At 43.1% G+C, this 20,002-nt stretch overlaps 1 protein-coding gene across 4 annotated transcripts in view; it reads right to left on the bottom strand.

Moving 5' to 3' along the window:
• The window catches only part of YEATS4 (YEATS domain containing 4), a 98,142-nt gene that overhangs the window by 70,550 nt on the left and 7,590 nt on the right, over nucleotides 1–20,002 (bottom strand). Inside the window, exons 3-7 of one of the 4 annotated variants that reach the window (XM_062203250.1) lie at nucleotides 16,401–16,467; nucleotides 16,212–16,306; nucleotides 11,024–11,116; nucleotides 10,843–10,930; nucleotides 920–1,567 (exon numbers count right to left, since the gene is read on the bottom strand). In XM_062203250.1, coding sequence (XP_062059234.1) covers nucleotides 1,398–1,567; nucleotides 10,843–10,930; nucleotides 11,024–11,116; nucleotides 16,212–16,306; nucleotides 16,401–16,467 — 513 coding nt within the window. In that variant the 3' untranslated portion in view covers nucleotides 920–1,397. Of the gene's footprint in view, nucleotides 1–919; nucleotides 1,568–10,842; nucleotides 10,931–11,023; nucleotides 11,117–16,211; nucleotides 16,307–16,400; nucleotides 16,468–20,002 lie in introns of those variants that run through there. The other 3 variants (XM_062203249.1, XM_062203252.1, XM_062203251.1) reach the window with 3 other exon arrangements.

Below are 20,002 nucleotides of genomic sequence, written 5' to 3' on the forward strand. Positions count from 1 at the left end.
CTTGAACCGGCACTCAAATGGAATGCCAACACTGCAGACAGTGGCTTTACTCGCTACGCCACAGTACCAGTCCGTTTTGTCTTTATTACTGAGTTATGAGTTCTCTGTAACTTCACAGGAAGAATAAGGTAAACACAGAAATAACAGCTGATGGAGGACAGGACTGTGCCACGATGATGTATTCTGAACCCCTGTACCCCTGTATCCGTGTACATATAAAGTCAGAACTGCAAACATTGACTTTGGTTTTCTTTTCTTTTCTTTTTTTTGAGATTTTATTCAATTAAAAGTTACAGAGAGAGGGAGAGACAGACAGTCTTCCGTCTGCTGGTTCACTCATTCCCCAAGTGGCTACAAAAGCCAGGATTGGAGCCAGGAGCTTCAGCCAGGTCTCTCATATGGGTGGCAGGGTCCCAAGCACTTAGGCCATCTTCTGCTTTTCCCAGGCCATTAGCAGGGAACTGGATCAGAAGTGGAGTGGCTGGGACTTGAACCGGTGCTCATATGAAACATCAGCATTGTAGGCAGCGGTTTTACCCACTATGCTACAATGCTGACCCCCAACTTTGGTTTTCTGAACGAGTATATTCTTGGGGTCTAATATGGCTAAGGAGGATGGTTTCTCATGTCAAGGCTCCCCTACTACAATGGCACTTTTCCCTCCAGTTTAGGATCTATCCCCATGCCCTCCCCAATAGTACGGGCCTGGTAGGCATGATGCATAGAGGCAGGAGGAAGCTGAATGATTCCTGGAAAAGTAAGTGCCATTCCAGAGGGTCCTGGCAGGAATTTCAAACCACACAGACCTCTGCACAACCTCTTAAAAGATGTGAGGTCACAGCACTATGAAGTATGTTCGTTGTATTGAAGGAATGCCAGAAAGTCTTCAAAGAGGAAGAAATACATCAAGAGGCACAAACAGGATCTGTAAACTGCATTTATTGACTATGTACTGGGCACACCATATACAAGACAGGTAACATGGGGGCAGGTAAGAACTTGAGAAATTAAATACACAGGCTAATTTTACCACTAATTCTAACTACTAAAGAAATACACACAAAATTTGTACAAGTTAATCTTCATAATGAAATTTTGATACCTGTCAAAGGACAATAACCTACACATATACTAAAATAAAAATATTTTAAAAATTGTGCTTAACATCACAGAATTTCCCTAAAATGGGTTGGTAAAATCCTATGCAGGATTGATCCTCAATTAACACACATTTTCCATTAAAGATTGCTTGAGCAGTACAAACACTTTGACTCCATTGCCGAGAATCTGTCAACAACTACATACACAGTTCCTCTAAGAAACATCACAGCATTTTCATTAAGTCCTTTTCTCCATCAAAGTCCACCTGATTTTTAGCAAGTTCTTGTCAAAGCCATTTATATGTCTTTTGTCTGATCATCTTCCTCAAGTTTCCTGATTTCATTTTTTAAACAATTTATAGTTTCACGACTTGCTTTTAATCTCTCCTTCAGCTCTGCAATTTCAAAGCTTGTTTTTTTCTTGGCAGCTTCTAATTTTTCTCTAGTTTTCACTTCAAGTTCTGCAACTAAGGAAAACATACTTTTACTGAATTATTTAAGTTTTCTTACATTTAAAATATGTCACAGAATCACAAACAGCACTTTCTTCAGTCAATGTTCCCCTGATAAAATACGGACAACAGAAGATGGAAAACATCAAATGTGGCGGGTGGGGTAGGAAAGAAAGTCTGACTTCCCAACAGACAAGCTCAGACGTTTTCTACAGCTAAGAATGAAACTCTGAGGCCGGCGCTGTGGCTTAACAGGCTAATCCTCCGCCTTGCAGCGCTGGCACACCGGGTTCTAGTCCCAGTTGGGGCGCTGGATTCTATCCCGGTTGCCCCTCTTCCAGGCCAGCTCTCTGCTATGGCCCGGGAAGGCAGTGGAGGATGGCCCAAGTCCTTGGGCCCTGCACCCGCATGGGAGACCAGGAGAAGCACCTGGCTCCTGGCTTCAGATCGGCGTGGTACGCCGGCTGCAATGACCATTGGAGGGTGAACCAACGGCAAAAAGGAAGACCTTTCTCTCTGTTTCTCTCTCTCACTATCCACTCTGCCTGTCAAAAAAAAAAAAAAAAAAAAAAAAGAATGAAACTCTGGTCGTGGAGGCACAGTTTATATTTGGAAAAAAGGGACCATACAAACCCAAGAGACTTCAGCTAGTAAGATGAACTAACTTTATAAAAGTATTCTTAAATTGATGTACAGGTGAACTTATATAATCAAAATTGTACTATCAAAATAAGCCCATATCTTTTTTCTCAAAGAGGCAGCACTGACTGCCTGAATTTGAATTCCAGCTTTACAGTTTATTAGCTGTGACACTCTTAAGGTTTTTCACCTCTCTATGATAATTTTGTCATTTATAAAGCAGAAATTATAATGGGAAACACTTCATAATATTGTTAAAATTTTAAATGAATTAATGTGTACATAAAATATCCACATGCTGCCTAGTACATAAAAAGTCCTATCGAACTATTATGATGATAAGACATTAAATGATATCTGAAACAACCTAGCTGGCTACATAACAAATCACTAAAGAAAATGTCATTACTACAAAATATCAATTTAAATATGTTACTTGAATAGTGTAGCATTAAGAAAAATGCCTGTATATATCCAACATTTCCATCTGGTGGACATTTTAGGTAATTGCTGCTGCTGATTTTTAAAGTATAAGAGTATATCAAGTTCACGGGGAAAAATTAAAAGATAAGTCTACTTTGGGGCAAAAAAAAAATTGAAATCCACACATATTCATATCTTGCTTCTGTTAATCTGAGGATGCTTCAAAAAGCTCATGGAAAATGGAATTAAGGGCTGGTATTGTGGTGTAGCAGGTAAACATGCCACCTGCAATGCTGGCTTCCCATATTGGTGCCAGTTTGAGTCCCAGCTGTTCTGCTTCCAATCAGGCTCCTTGGGAAACCAGCACAAGATGGCCCAAGTGCTTGGGCCCCTGTCCCCTATCATGGAAGACTCAGAAGCAGCTCTTGGCTCTTGGCTTCCATCTGGCCCAGCCCTGGCTGTTATAGCCATTTGGGGTGTGAACCAGAGGATAGAAGATCTCTCTCTCTCTGTAACTCTGCCTTTTAAATAAATAAATCTTTAATAAAAAGTAGAATTATAGGTAAGTTTTTATATACTTGAGTACTTCCATTTTTTAAGATTTATTTATTTACTTGAAAGCCAGAGTTTCAGAGAAAAAGGGAAAGACAGATCTTCCATCCACTGGTTCACACCCCTAAATGGCCACAACATGTGGAGCCGGGCCAGGTTGAAGCCAGGAGCTTCTTCCAGTCTCCTGCATGTGTGCAGAGGCCCAAGTATTTGGGCCACCTTCAAATGCTTTCCTAAGCAATTAGCAGGGAGCTGGATAGGAAGTGGAGTAGCTGGGACACAAACTGGCACCCACATGAGAGGGTGGCATCACAGGCAGCGGCTTAACCTGTTATCACAACATCGTTCCCATTTCCAGTTTTTTCTACAAATAATGCAATACATATGCTGCATACAGTCATTTCTTTATATTTATTGGATAATCAATATATTCATAGGGTAAATTTCTCTAAGTGGAATTGCTAAGTTAAAGGATTTATATACTTTAATTTTGGAAGAATGTCAAATAACTTTTTTTATTTGACAGGTAGAATTATAGACAGTGAAAGAGAGAGGGAGAGACAGAGAGAGGTCTTCCTTCCATTGGTTCACTCCCCAAATGGCCGCTACGGCCGGCGCACTGCGCTGATCTGAAGCCAGGAGCCAGGTGCTTCTCCTGGTCTCCCATGCGGGTGCAGGGCCCAAGCACTTGGGCCATCCTCCACTGCCTTCCCGGGTCACAGCAGAGAGCTGGACTGGAAGAGGAGCAACCGGGACAGAATCTGGCGCCCATATGGAATGCTGGAGCCACAGGCGGAGGATAAGTGAACCACAGCGCCAACCCCTCAAGTAACTTTTTTTTAAGATTAATTTTTATTTGTAAGGCAGAGTTACAGAGAGGGAGGCAGAAGCAGAGAAATTCCTTCCGCTGGTTTACTCTCCAGATGGCTGTCGACAGCTGGGGCGGGGCCAGGCCAAAGCCAGGAGCCAGCACCCAGGATCTACTTCCAGGTATCTCATGTGAATGCATGGGCCGAAGTAACCAGGCTGCCCTTTGCTGCTTTTCCAGGCACTCTAGCAAGGAGCAGGATTTGAAGTAGAGCAGCCAGTTCTCAAAGTGGCACTCATATGGGAAGCTGGCATTGCAGGCCAGGGCTTAACCTGCTGTGACACAATGCCAGCCCCTCAAGTAACTCTTAGAGGGTCTACCAAGTTTTAATTCCACTAGTATTATATATTTGTTTCCCTACAGAATAAACTTTATAGTCTTAATAAACCTAAAAGATTAAAAAAAAATATTTCAGGGGCCAGCTTTGTGGGGCAGTGGGTTAAACTGCAGGTTGGGATGCCAGCATTCCATATCACAGTGCTAGTTTGAGTCCTGGCTGCTCCCTTTCTGAGCCAGGTTCCTGTTAATGCATCTGGGAAGGCAGGAGATGCCAGAATACTTGGGACCCTATCACCCATGTGGGATACCTGGATGGAGTTCCTGGCTCCTGGCTTTGGCCTAGGCCAGCCCTGGCGGTTGTGGGCATTTGGGGAGTGAGGTAGAGGACAGACCACCTCTCTCTGTTTCAAATAAATTAATAAATAAATAAATAACATCTGTAAAAAGATTATTTCAAAGCAGTCTTAATTTGCATTTATCTTATTATACTGAAGCCAACTCAAATTTTTTTCTATGTTTAAGGCATATCTCCCTTCTTTTCTATGAATTGCTTTTCTCTTGTTCATTTTTCTATTGGGTTACTGGCCTTTCTTACTGAATTTATAGGAACCATTGATTTGTATATTAAGAAAACTAATTTACTTATGACATGAGTACAACAGGTTTCCATAACTTGTCTGTCTTTGGTTTGTTCACAACACATTTTATTAAAAAAAATTTTTATGGGGCCGGCACCATGGAGCAGTAGGTTAATGCTCTGTCTGCTGTGCCAGCATCCCATATGAGCGCCAGTTCTAGACCCCGCTGCTCCTCTTTCAGTCCAGTTCTCTGCTATGGACGGGAAAGCAATGGAAGATGGCCCAAGTACTTGGGCCCCTGCACCTGCATGGGAGACTGGGAAGAAGCACTTGGCTCCTGGCTTTGGATTGGCGTGGCTCTGGCCGTTGCGGCCATTTGAGGAGTGAACCAACAGAAGGAAGACCTTTCTCTCTTCTGTCTCTCCCTCTCACTGTCTGTAACTCTACCTCTCAAATAATAAATAAATAAATAAATAAATAATTTTTTTTTTAAAAAAATTTTTGTCTGCACCTTCTCTCCATATCGAAAAAAATATACCAAGGTGATATGCATTTTGTTAGATGCAGCAATTCAGAGATAGTAGACATGCAAGAAAAAAATGCAGCAGTGTCATGAGATAATCAGAGACAGCTATAATAGACTGGAATCATCACCAGTGGGAAAGGATGTATATGTACCAGGGAAGACTCTCGACACCAGTAAAATATGAATTGAGTTTCAAAGAATAGGAATAGAATTTGGTAGATGAAATGACATAGCAACTATCCATATACAAGGACGCTTCAAAAAGTTCATGAAAAATGGAATTAAACAATAAGTTTATTTTGGTTCAAAAATTTTTTTTTTTTTGACAGGCAGAGTGGACAGTGAGAGAGAGAGAGACAGAGAGAAAGGTCTTCCTTTTGCCGTTGGTTCACCCTCCAATGGCCGCCGCGGTAGCGCGCTGCGGCCGGCGCACCGCACTGTTCCGATGGCAGGAGCCAGGTGCTTCTCCTGGTCTCCCATGGGGTGCAGAGCCCAAACACTTGGGCTATCCTCCACTGCACTCCCTGGCCACAGCAGAGAGCTGGCCTGGAAGAGGGGCAACCGGGACAGGATCGGTGCCCCGACCGGGACTAGAACCCGGTGTGCCGGCGCCGCAAGGCGGAGGATTAGCCTGTTGAGCCACGGCGCCGGCCTCAAAAATTTTTTAAAAGATATTTGAAAGAGTTACATAGAGATATCTATGATATGCTGGTGTAGTTCCCCAGATGGACATAACAGCCAGGAGCCAGGAGTGTCTTCAGAGTCTCCCAAGATGGGGAACAGGGACCCAAGCACTTGGGCCATCTTCTGCTACTTCTTCCAGGCCATTAGCAGAGAGCTGATCTGAAGTGGAGCAGCCGGACTCAAACCAGCACCCATGGCATGCCAGTATCACATGAAGTGGCTTGACCTGCTATGTCACAACCCTGGCCTTGCTCATTTTTTTTCTTTTAAAGAATTATTTATTTACTTGAAAATCAGAGTTACACAGAGAGAGAAGGAGAGGTAGAGAAAGAGGTCTTCCATCTGCTGCTTCACTCCCTAATTGGCTGCAACTATGCTGATCTGAAGCCAGGAGCCAGGAGCTTCTTCCTGGTCTCCCATGTGGGTGCAGGGGCCCAAGGACTTGGGCCATCTTCTACTGCTTTCCCAGGCCAGAGCAGAGAGCTGGATCAGAAGTGGAGCAGCCAGGACTTTAACAGGTGCCCATATGGGATGCCAGCACTGCAGGCGGCGGCTTCACCCGCTACACCACAGCACCAGACACTCATTTTTTTTCCTTCTTTTTTATTTTACTTTCTCATTTTTTTATTTTATATATTTTTTTCTTCTATTTCAAACCCTTGTGTCGAAGGCTGACTTTCAATAGATCGCAGCGAGGGAGCTGCTCTGCTACGTATGAAACCCTGACCCAGAAGCAGGTCGTCTACGAATGGTTTAGCACCAGGTTCCCCACAAACGTGTGGTGTGTGATGGGCAAGAGGGTGGCCCCCTTTCCGGCCGCGCCCCATTTCCAGGGATGAAGTGCCCTCCGTACTGGGCCCCGGTCCCGACCAGACACTCATTTTTTAAAAAAATTTATTCGGCCGGTGCCGTGACTCACTTGGCTAATCCTCTGCCTGAGGCGCCGGTACCCCAGGTTCTAGTCCCGGTTGGGGCGCCGGATTCTGTCCCGGTTGCTCCTCTTCCAGTCCAGCTCTCTGCTGGGGCCCAGGAGGGCAGTGGAGGATGGCCCAAGTGCTTGGGCCCTGCACCTGCATGGGAGACCAGGAGGAAGCACCTGGCTCCTGGCTTCAGATAGGCACAGCGCGCCGGCTGTAGCAGCCATTTGGGGGGTGAACCAACGGAAGGAAGACCTTTCTGTCTCTTTCTCTCTCACTGTCTAACTCTGTCAAAAAATAAATAAAATAAAAATAAAAAGATTTATTCATTTAGTTTGAAAATCAGATTACAGAGAGACAGATACAGGGAGATCTTCCATCCTCTAGTTCACTCCTGAGATAGCCACAACAGCCAGGGTTGGGCCAGGCTGAAGCCAGGAGCTTCATCTGGGTCTCCCAAGTGAGTGCAGGGACACAAATAATTGGGCCATCTTCTGCAGCTTTGCTCAGGCCATTAGCAGGGAGCTAGATTGGGAATGTAGCAGCAAGAACACGAACTGTCCCAGTTACTGCGACTTAACCTGCAACACAACGCCACATACCACCCCATCACCAATTTCTTTTGAAATCCATGCGTATGAGAGGTCTTAAAAAAAGTTCATGGAAAATGTGCATTTGGAGGCCGCAGTGGCTGTGGCATAGCGGGTAAAGCCAGTGCCTGCAGTGCTGGCATCCTATATGGGCACTGAAAGAGACAGAGAGAAAGGGCTTCCTTCCGTTGATTTACCCCCCAAATGGTCGCTATGGCTGGCGCACTGCACTGATCCGAAGCCAGGAGCCAGGTGCTTCCTCCTGGTCTCCCATGCAGGTGCAGGCCACAAGGACCTGGGCCATCCTCCACTGCCTTCCCGGGCCACAGCAGAGAGCTGGCCTGGAAGAGGAACAACTGGGACAGAATCCGGCACCCCGACCAGGACTAGAACCTGGGGTGCCGGCTCCGCAGGCGGAGGATTAGCCGAGTGAGCCACGGCTCCGGCTGGCTACTCCATTTCTGATCCAGCTCTGTGATATGGCCTGGGAAAGCCGTAGAAGATGGCCCGCCGGCGCCGCGGGTCACTAGGCTAATCCTCCACCTTGCGGCGCCGGCACACTGGGTTCTAGTCCCAGTCGGGGCACCGGATTCTATCCCGGTTGCCCCTCTTCCAGGCCAGCTCTCTGCTGTGGCCCGGGAGTGCAGTGGAGGATGGCCCAAGTGCTTGGGCCCTGCACCCTCATGGGAGACCCGGAAGAAGCTTCTAGATCCTGGCTTTGGATCAGCTCAGCTCCAGCCATTGTGGCCATTTGGGGAGTGAACTAGCGGATGGAAGACCTCTCTCTCTCTGCCTCTGCCTCTCTGTAACTCTGACTTTCAAATAAATAAATCTTAAAAAAAAAAAAAAAAAAAGCCGGCACTGTGGCTTAACAGGCTAATCCTCTGCCTTGTGGCGCCGGCACACCGGGTTCTAGTCCCGGTTGGGGCACTGGATTCTATCCCGGTTGCCCCTCTTCCAGGCCAGCTCTCTGCTATGGCCCGGGAAGGCAGTGGAGGATGGCCCAAGTGCTTGGGCCCTGCACCCGCATGAGAGACCAGGAGAAGCACCTGGCTCCTGCCATCGGATCAGCAAGATGCGCCGGCCGCAGCGGCCACTGAAGGGTGAACCAACGGCAAAAAGGAAGACCTTTCTCTCTGTCTCTCTCTCTCACTATCCATTCTGCCTGTCAAAAAAAAAAAAAAAAAAAAAGCATCTAGTGCAAACTTTTTAAAACAAAATGAACTTACTTTTAATTCCCTTTTACCATGAACTTTCTGAAGACTCCTCTGGCATAGCATTGTGACACAGTTGGGATTAAGCTGCTGCCTGCAATGCCAGCATCCAGTATGAGCACAAGTTGGAGTCCCAGCTGCTCTACTTCTGATCTGGCTGCCTGATAATGCCCCTCAGAAAGCAGTGGAAGACAGCTTAAGCCATTCCACCAAAGTAGAAGAACTGGATGGAGTTCCAGGCTCCTGACTTCTGCCTGGTTCAACCCCAGCCACTGTGGCTATTTGCAGAATGAACCAGTGGATGGAAGATATCTCTTATTGTCTCTCCTTCTCTTTCTGTAAGTCTTTTTAATACACAAACAAACCTTAAAAAAAAAAAAAAAAGACCCTCTGGGACATTTTTTTTTTTTTTTTGCAACTCAAAGGATTAAAAGGATCCTGCTGTATTTAGAAGAAGTCCTGGGCTAATCAGCAATGAGATTTTTGGGGAAAACATTTTAAAACTTCTTTTAGCTTGTTCCAGTTTTCTGCTCCCTATTTATTGTTTATATACATAAAAAAAGGAAAAGTTTATTTTTAATTTCCTAACAAAGTCTCAATTTAGAGGAAATTAATTTGAAGGTTATTTTGATAGAAAAAAAAAAGACTTAAAACTTATTTGAAAAGCAGAGATACAAAGAGAAAGAAACAGAGACCTCTCTCATCTGCTGGTTCATTCCTGAAACATATGCAACACCTGGGGCTGGGCCACCTCAAAGCCTTGAGCCTTGGAACTCATTCCAGATCTCCTATGTGGACAGCGGGGACCCAAGTACTTGAACAATCACTTGCAGCCTCCCAGGGTGTGCATTAGCAGGAACCTGGAACTGGAAGCAGAGCCAGGACTCAAAACCCACACATCCTGACATGAAATGTGAGCGTTCCAATAGGATTTTTATTCCCTGTGGCCAAACACATGTCCCTACTATGTGATCTTTTAAAAATGTTAAGTCTGATAATGTCACTCCCCTGCTCAAAACCCACAAATGACTTCACATCTCATTCAGCTTAAAAATCTAAACTCCTAAATAAATGTTATCTACAGTCCCAACTTGACTTCATACCAGCTACACTTTCACCTCAGGGCTTTCTACCTCAGATCAGTACCATGCCTCTCTAGGTACCAAATGCATTCCTTGACCTAATTTTCAGAGCTCCAATCATTTCCTACCAAAGGTACTCCTGACCTACTTTATTTTTTTCCACAGCACCCAATCATTACCTTATACTTCACTGTTCTATTCTCCTATTAGAATAGAATGTAAGACCCAGGAGGGTGGAGCTTTATGTCTAAGTTGGACACTGCTCTATCCTCAGCACATAAATACTGCCTGGCATAAAACCTGTGTCCAGTATAAATTGTAAATGAATGAATTAAAGATCAAAGGAATGACTGAATAGTAACATCACAGATAATTTAGGGATGGCACATAGGTGTCATCTTAAATGTCAACCGCAAATCACTGGCAGTCGATGCACTGGTGATGTACAGAGGATTCTGAGGACACATCAGCTTGGGGAAAATATTATATGACCTTCAATGTGGCATTCAGGTTTTCATCATTAAAGCATTCACTTGAAACTATAAAATGACATTGGTAAAAAACATGACACAGATTCTTTCATAGTACACAGTACACAAAATAATTCTGCAAGGTCCTTCACACAGATTTTGTTGGCAAAGACCAGTAAACAGAAAATGACTAAGTAATAGGCTAGACAAATAGAAACTGAACTTAAATGTAATTAGGGAACAAAACAGACCACCAATGTTTCAGACAATGTGAGAATCTTTCACTATTTTGAATGCTGGCACAATTTAAAACATCCTTTTTTATAAGTTCTACACCAATTTTAACTCCTAAAAATTTACTTATATCATTAAAAAAGATTTACTTATTTAAAAAAGATTAATGCTCAATAATAATACAATCCTTTCACACATATTACAGAATTAAAATTAAGAAAATGTGGCACTTACATTCTGTTTCATGCTTATAGGCTCCTAATGTTAGCTGACGAGATGTTGTTAATAATTGTTGCATCATTGCTGTTGGATCTTGAAATATCTAATGTGACAGAATTTAAAAAAAGTCCAATAACTTCAAAGATTACCAACTTAAAATATTTTAAAAACTCTTAATATTATTAAATCTTCTTACCATTTCATCATAGAACTCTGAAACCACTGTCTTTTTTCCCAGCATTGCATTTGTGTCTGATTGAAACAGTTTTAGTAAATGATATAGGGTTACCTGTGAAATAAAAAGTTGACATCTGTGAAACGGCTTGTACCACCATTGTGAGACACTGTCACTTCTTCTTTATTTTCATTTATTTATTTATTATTATTATTTTTTGACAGGCAGAGTGGATAGTGAGAGAGAGAGACAGAGAGAAAGACACTGTCACTTCTTAAAAACTGAATTAGAGATTGAAACCTATCAGCTTCAGAATCTTATTTCAATTGCAACTTATTGAGGTCAATCATCCAATCTCTCTGCACTTTGTTTTCCCATCCATGGATGGTTACGACCATCCATCCATTTTATTTTGGTGAATGTTTTAAGAAAATAAATAAGGATATGTTCAAGAACATCTAGAGATAACTAAGAAAATATAACACGATATTCAGTAATCAGAATTAAACTGGGAAATCACTAAGACATAATTTTTTATTTACAAAATTAATACTGGATTGTGATAGTTATCAGTAGAGATTAGAGTTTACAAATTTATTGTGGGAAAAAAGAATTAGTATTTTCAAATGAAATGTCCAATACTGAAATGTTCAGTGAGGGCAAGATAACCTCTTTGGGGATTATAAAATTACTACATAAATGATATAAAAAGTAAAAAAAAAAAAGTTGGTCAGTGGTAATTCATTTGGCAAGAACATATCTTCAAATACTTAAATATAAGTGCAGTAACACATCAAAGGGAAAGTTGTGCAGTACAATGTGTAATCATTTCAGTGAAATAAAACCTAGCTGGCAAAACATCAGAGTTCATGTTTCAGTTATAGAAGATAATTTAGAAGCCTCAAGAATTTTCCAAAAAGTTACATAAAATCATTAATAAGGGAATGCTAGTCTTCTAAACACAAAATACGGAGTAAAGGAAGTCAGAAAATTACAAACATTCTTGCAACTGATTTTGAAAAGTATCATCAACTCCCTTTAAAGACAATCTAACTGAATTTGTAGAAATGTCGGGCTTCCCTGGACATGATTCAACCAGAAGTATCCTATTTAAAGGACATTTTCCAGGTTCAAGTTGGTGCATTAAGAATGTGGAGGCAGAAGGGAAATTCACAGAATTCTAAGCACACTAATAAAGACAAACAATCTAAAAATAAGAAAGCATGAATCATATGCCATCTTTAAAACAGATAGCTTAGCAAATTTCTAAAACAGACAGAAAGTAGATGAGACAACAGTGAAACAGTGACAAAGCATAACAGAGAAAAACCACAACCTGAAAACTTGAGGAAAACTGCATCAGTTGGTGGGAGCCAGAGTGCCCAGGAGCTCCGGAGTTGGCAGGTACTAAGATAAAGAATGTCATCAAGTGCGGGCCTTTTGACCCTCCCTTGCCCCTTCGAACAGATTAGAAAGCATATATCTAGAACTTTTCACCCCAACAAATCAAGTATGAAGGGAAAATAAAGACCTTTTCAGTGAGCAATGTTTACAAAAGCTTATTTCTCAATAATCCTTTCTGAAGAAATTAGTTCAGCAAAATGAAAAAGAAATCTGAAAAAAGAAAAGGCGGGGGGGGGGGGGGCGGCGGCGCTGTGGCACAGGGGGTTAATGCCCTGGCCTGAAGCGCCAGCATCCCATATGGGCGCCAGCTCTAGTCCCAGCTGCTCCTCTTCCAACCCAGCTCTCTGCTATGGCTTGGGAAAGTAGTACAAGATGGCCCAAGTCCTTGGGCCTCTGCACCTGCTTGGGAGACCCAGAAGAAGCTCCTGGCTTTGGATTGGCGCAGCTTCCTTTCTCCCTGTCTCTCTCTCTCACTGTCCACTCTGCCTGTCAAAAAAAAAAAAAAAAAAAAAAAAAAAAAAATAGATTGGCGCAGCTCCAGCCATTGCAGCCATCTGGGGAGTGAACCAGTGGATGGAAGACCAATCTCTCTGTAACTCTTTCAAATAAATAAATCTTAAAAAAAAAAGACAGGATCATCTGTCATCATTACCAGCTGAAAGATACTATCTAAAGTTGAGAAATCTAAAATTAACAGTTTAAATATATGAGATCCACGGGAGCAATTTCTACAAGAACTGAAAAACATTAATTGCTAAAAAGTAGTTTTCCTGGGGAACAGGTAGGAGAGAGGGAAACATGATTTCACATATTTAACTGTATCACCCAGAAAGATATGTTGAAATCCTAAATCTTAGCACCTGTGGATGTGATCTTATTTGGAAATAGGGTCTTTGCAGATGTAGTTAAGAAGTTAAAATGAGGTCATCAGACAGGCCCTAATCCAGTCTGACTGGGACCCTTACAGGAATGGAGATACTGACAGGGAGAGAGACAAGCTCCTATGACAACTGACATAGAGACAGGAATTATGCTAACAAAAGCCAAGGAATGCCCGAGGCTATCTGGAGCTGGAAGAGGCAAAAAAAAAAAAAAAAAAAGATTCTTCCTTGAGGCTTTGAAAAGAACAGGAATACTCCTGACCTCCAGGAATGTGTGAATAAATGTTTACTGCTTTAAGCTCCCTCCGGGATAGTATTTTAAAAAGTCTTTTAAACCATGTGCACATCTAATTAAAAAAAAATTCTTTTACAATTATGTCATAAAACTGTCCTTCCCTAAATTTATTATTTAGACTTTCAAAGGCATGCAAATACAGACAATAAACAATTTCAAGACAAATGTTTCTAATTTTGAGTAGTATTTGAAAATTCTTAGAGCAATGAAACCGCCTCTACTAGAAATTCATATTTCTAAGAATGAAAACCCAATTTTAGCATTTGCTTTTAGAAAATTTACAGCGGGTTAACCTATATAACAGATTATTGAATAACAGAAGTAAATGGCAAATTACCCATGTCTTTCTTTTATGTTTTAAATAAACCTTAATAGATGACATATTTTCTGTAAGAGCCAACTACTGAAAAAGTACAACAATCTCATTATATCAAAAGAACGCTATAACTTTTTTTAGGAAACAAAATTTAGGCCTATGTAGATCTTCTATGAGAATGTACCCAATAGATTAATCACTGCAGAAGTCCAACAGGTGATATTACTTTACCTTTCCATGCATGACTTTGAGAGCTCGCCCTCAGAGGTTATAGGTTATATGAGACTCCTTTCACAGAAAATGTTTCCAATTGGGGTTGGCATGGGGCAGATTTGTAGGCAGAGGTAAAGAGCATATTCTCAAAAGGAAAATGAAAACAGAACAATCTCAAAAGTGAAAGTAAGTGCCTGGTCTAGGAACATCCTGGGCTCCTCCATCTCTCTCTCTCAACATCTGCATTCTGTGCTCTTCGCTCCCTCATAAACTATTATGATTCAGGTCAGGCACGATTCAGTTCTGTATCCTTCACAATCCCTTGAACAACATCTTGCAAATAATGCACATTTCATAATTTATTGCCAAACAGAACAGAATGTCTGTGAGAGGTCTACAAGGACAATAAGAATAGCAGGGGATATGGAAACCCCACCACATGAAAAATATTTAATAAGCTATGGATGTTTACTCAGGAGAAAAGAAAACTAATGTAATGAAGAGTTGAAAAAGTTTAAGAAAGCATAACATAAAGTACAGCTTCCTTAAAATTAGAACTGTGGCATAGCAGATAAAGCTACCGCCTACAGTGCCGGCATCCCATATAGGTGTCAGTTCAAGGCCCAGCTGCTCCACCTTTTTTTTTTTTGGCAGGCAGAGTGGACAGTGAGAGAGAGAGAGACAGAGAGAAAGGTCTTCCTTTGCCGTTGGTTCACCCTCCAATGGCTGCCGTGGCCGGCGCACCGCGCTGATCCGAAGGCAGGAGCCAGGTGCTTCTCCTAGTCTCCCATGGGGTGCAGGGCCCAAGCACTTGGGCCATCCTCCACTGCACTCCCGGGCCACAGCAGAGAGCTGGCCTGGAAGAGGGGCAACCGGGACAGAATCCAGTGCCCCGACCAGGACTAGAACCCGGTGTGCCGGCGCCGCAAGGCGGAGGATTAGCCTGTTGAGCCATGGCGCCGGCCCTGCTCCACTTCTAATTCCGCTCTCGGCTGTGGCCTGGGAAAGCAGCAGAGGATGGCCCAAGGCCTTGGGCCCCTGCATTTGTGTGGGAAACCCAGAAGAAGCTCCTGGCTCCTGGCTGTTATGGCCAAATGGGAAGTGAACCAGCGGATGTAAGACCTCTCTCTCTCTCTCTCTCTCTCTGCCTCTCCTTCTCTGTGTAACTCTGACTTTCAAATAAATAAATAAATCTAAAGAAAAAAAAAAAAACCAGAACTTTCAAAAAATGTAATCTGATAAAGGAATGAGCTGATTCTAATAAGACAAAAATCAATAGTGATGAAAGTCAAAGTCCTGAAACTAGAGTTAACCCAAGCCACACGTATGTGCAATGAAACAGCCATAATTGATTTCGGACCCCATGTGTTTTAAAAAGGGAAACAGACAACTTAGTTCTGGTCACAAGAAAAAGTACCTGAAAGGGTGTTTTGTCTGAAAGCAAACACCTGGGTTCAAAAACTAACCCTGCCACAATTACTTAAACTGAGTGTTTCTGAGCGCACGACTTAACCTGAACCTCAGTATCCGCATCTCTAAAATGAGAATTTCCTCAACTTCACAAAGTCGCTGAGGGATCAAAGTGAATGTTTTGGAGATTTTTTTACATTATCAAGGAACAATCTGACAAGAGATCACAACTGAAAAAGTCAATGGTTATAAATAAGAACTCATAAAAAAATAAAGCTGCTAGTACTGATGGCAGTTTGAAAAGGCAAAAAGACTGTTCTTAAGACTTTCATCATAAAAACTGAATACTCCCATTTCAGAAAGCATATGGACTCAACTTGTGTAATATGAACAGCCAAATGACACTAATGAATTTTGAATGCTTTTTTTGTTGTTGTTGCAATAATCATCTGATTTCCATGGTTTCTTTCCAATGCAATTATATTCTTTATTTCCATGCTTGAGAAAAAACAATGGGGGGTGGTTTGAAAGGCACTTCACCCAAAAATGGAAAACCTTAACTCATGGCAAAACACACCATACCATAAGATTACATAAAGTACATCTGAATGAACACTAGATATGTATTAATGATTGTTACATTTTCACATTTGCTTGGAATATACATTTGCAAAACTTAACATTACTCACAGGTCTTTCATTAGGGTCAATAAAAAATATCTTAATGATTATTTCAAATTCACCCCATCCTGTTTCGGTAATTTCATATGGAGGCTTTGTAACAACTGGAAAGAGGAAAAAAAATTAAAATTATAAATCACTGATTTAGTTTCCTGTATTTTTTTAACTTTATATACAAGTCAAAAAACTGCTCTGTACCTCTTAAAGGATTGCCATAGCTTTCGTGCAATTTAAATTGGATTTTCTTCACATATGCCGACATATCCTAAAACAGAAATTATTCTATCATGTACAAATGAAAAGTAGGATGGAAATACACTGAACATATATACCTAATTTTATAAAACACACTTTAAAAAAAAGATTTATTTATTTACTTGAAAGAGTTATAGAGGGGGAGGGAGAGACAGAGAAAAAAAGATCTTCCATTCGCTGGTTCACTCCCTCGTGGCCTCATCAGCTATGGCTGGCCAGGCCAAAGTCAGGAGCCAGGAGTTTCATCCAGGTCTCCTAAGTGGTGGCAGGGCTCAAGCATTTGAGCCGTCTTCTGCTGCTTTTCCAGGGGCATTAGCAGGGAGCTGGATCAAAAGTGGAACAGTCAGGACTTGAATTAACATCAGTTTGGGATGCTGGAGTTGCAGCTGGCGGCTTGACCCCACTGTACCGCAATGGTGGAACCAAAGCACACTTTCTCTCAAATTTATGGAACACATTTTATTTTTTTAAAGATTCATTCATTTCTTTATTTGAAGAGTAGGGTGACAGAGAGAAAGGTGGTCCAGGAGCCAGGAGCCAGGAGCCAGGAACACCAAATTACAGAGAGAGAGAGAGAGAAAGAGAGGAAAAGAAAGGGGCAGAGAGAGATCGTCCACCCTAAGGTTTACTCCCCAAATGACTGCAATGGCCAGGGCTGGGCCAAGTCAAAACCAGGAGCCAGGAGCTTCAACTCCCACATGAGTAGCAGGGGCCCTAGGACCTGGGCCATCTTTGACTCTTTGCCTGGTGCATTAGCAGGGAACTAGGTCAGAAGTGGAGCAGATGGAACTCAGGTCAGCTCATATGGGCTGCTGGTGTTGTAGCAGTGGCTTAACTCACTGCACCACAACGCTAGGCCCTCCTCCCTGAATTCTTTTCTCACGTGGAGGCAAAAACTTGGAGCAAGTCCAGCTGGGGACTGAATTCCCCACAACAATTAAACCTTACAGGTCAAGAACATGCCCTACCATGAGGGTGACTTCAGTGGCTCCCACAGAAACCATAGACAGCAAGCTTCCCAACACTGCGTAACACATTAACAGCTGACAATAGTCATTTGCCTACCCGTTGCACAGTAACATAATACTTGTTAGGGATTAAGAAAAAATCTGCTGCCCCTGATACGACTAGACCTAACTTGTGGCAGCCTGTGCAGATCGACTCAGACTGACCTGAGAGTTACCCAGTTCTTCACTATCATGTTAGGTGACACACACTGCTAGGTCTCTCACATGGGTGCTGGGGTGAAACACTTGAGCTACCTCCTGCTCACTTCCCAGGCTCATTAGTAGAAAGCTGAATCAGAAGCAGAGGCCAGGATGTGAAACTGGCACTCCAATATAGGATGACAACACCACAAACTGTGGCTTAACCCACTGAACCACAACACCAGCCCCATGTAACCCAATTTTTTTAAAAGCACAAATTACGAGGACCAGCATTGTGGTTTAGCGGGCAAAGCTTCCACCTACAACACTAGCATCCCATATGGGTACTAGTTCAAGTCCTGGCTGCTCCATTTCTTTTTTCTTTTTTTTTGACAGGCAGAGTGGACAGTGAGAGAGAGACAGACAGAAAGGTCTTCCTTTGCCGTTGGTTCACCCTCCAATGGCCGCCGCGGCCGGCGTGCTGTGGCCAGCACACCGCGCTGATCTGAAGGCAGGAGCCAGGTGCTTCTCCTGGTCTCCCATGGGGTGCAGGGCCCAAGCACTTGGGCCATCCTCCATCTGTACTCCCTGGCCACAGCAGAGAGCTGGCCTGGAAGAGGGGCAACCGGGACAGAATCTGGCGCCTCAACCGGGACAAGAACCTGGTGTGCCGGCGCCGCTAGGCCTAGCCACGGCGCTGGCCTTGCTCCATTTCTAATCCAGGTCCCTGCTAATGAGTCTGGGAAAGCAGCAAAAAATGGTTCAAGTGCTTGGGCTCCTGCACCCATGTAGGAAACCAAGTTCCTAGCTTCTGGTTCCAGCCTCATCCAGCCTTGGCTGTTGTGGCCACTTGGGGAGTGAATTAGTGAATGGATGATTTCTGTCTCTCCCTCTCTCTCTGTAACTCTGTCATTCAAATAAACAAATCTTAAAACACACACACACACACACACAAATTATACTCTCTCTGTAGTTCTGCCTTTCAAATAAATCAATCTTAAAAAAAAAAAAAAAAAAAAAACCAGGGGCCGGCGAAGTGGCACATTAAGTTAATACTCTGCCTGCGGCACTGGCATCCCATATGGGCGCTGGGTTCTAGTCCTGGTTGCTCCTCTTCCAGTCCAGCTCTCTGCTGGGGCCCAGGAGGGCAGTGGAGGATGGCCCAAGCGCTTAGGCACCTGCACCCACATGGGAGACCAGGAAGAAGCACCTGGCTCCTGGCTTCGGACTGGCGTAGCTCTGGCCGTGGCGGCCATTTGGGGAGTGAACCAACGGAAAGAAGACCTTTCTCTCTATCTCTCTCTCTCACTGTCTGTAACTTTGTCAAATAAACAAATAAAAATCTTAAAACAAAAAACAAAAACAAAAACAATTATATTGGAGGCATTTTTTTTAAAAAACAAAGAAGCCTGTTGTGAATTCTCTCATAATTTATAGTACACAGAACTAAATTATGCTAATTCACTTGTGTGAATATTCTGCTTTTAGATACCACAATAAACAATACTGTAAATCAATTTTGATTTTTCCACTAACAGTACATTTCTAGTATTTTTAAAGAACTAATCATATAAATCAAGGCAAATCTATAGTCACCGTCAAATAAATACTATAGTATATAATGCTAAAAACAAAAAATGCAGGGCCAGTGCATTTTTGGCATAGCAGCTAAAGCCACCACCTACAGTGCCAGCATCTCATATGAGCACAGTTCAAAACCCGGCTGCTCCATTTCTGATCCAGCTCTTTGCCATGGCCTGGGAAGGCAGTGGAAGATGGCCCAAGTGCATGGGCCTCTGCATCCATGTGGGGTACCCGGGAGAAGCTCCTAGCTTCCGATCAGCCCTGCTCCAGCCATTGCAGCCATTTGGGGAGTGAACCAGCAGATGGAAGGTCAGTCTCTCTCTCCCTCTCTCTCTGCCTCTCTGTAACTCTGCCTTTCAAATAATAAATATATATATATATATATATATTTTTATTTTTGACAGGCAGAGTGGACAGTGAGAGAGAGACAGAGAGAAAGGTCTTCCTTTTGCCGTTGGTTCACCCTCCAATGGCCGCCGCGGTAGCGCGCTGCGGCCGGCGCATCGCGCTGTTCCGATGGCAGGAGCCAGGTGCTTCTCCTGGTCTCCCATGGGGTGCAGGGCCCAAGCACTTGGGCCATCCTCCACTGCACTCCCTGGCCACAGCAGAGAGCTTGCCTGGAAGGGGGGCAGCTGGGACAGGATCGGTGCCCCGACCGGGACTAGAACCCGGTGTGCCGGCGTCGCAAGGCGGAGGATTAGCCTAGTGAGCCGCGGCGCCGGCTATAAATAAATATTTAAAAAGAACAAATAATCAAATAATCTAAAACAACCTAAAACGAATAAAAATCTGTGGCTCTGCCTTTCAAATAAA

Source organism: Lepus europaeus, chromosome 10 (assembly GCF_033115175.1).
Source record: "Lepus europaeus isolate LE1 chromosome 10, mLepTim1.pri, whole genome shotgun sequence".
Taxonomy (NCBI): Eukaryota; Metazoa; Chordata; class Mammalia; order Lagomorpha; family Leporidae; genus Lepus; species Lepus europaeus.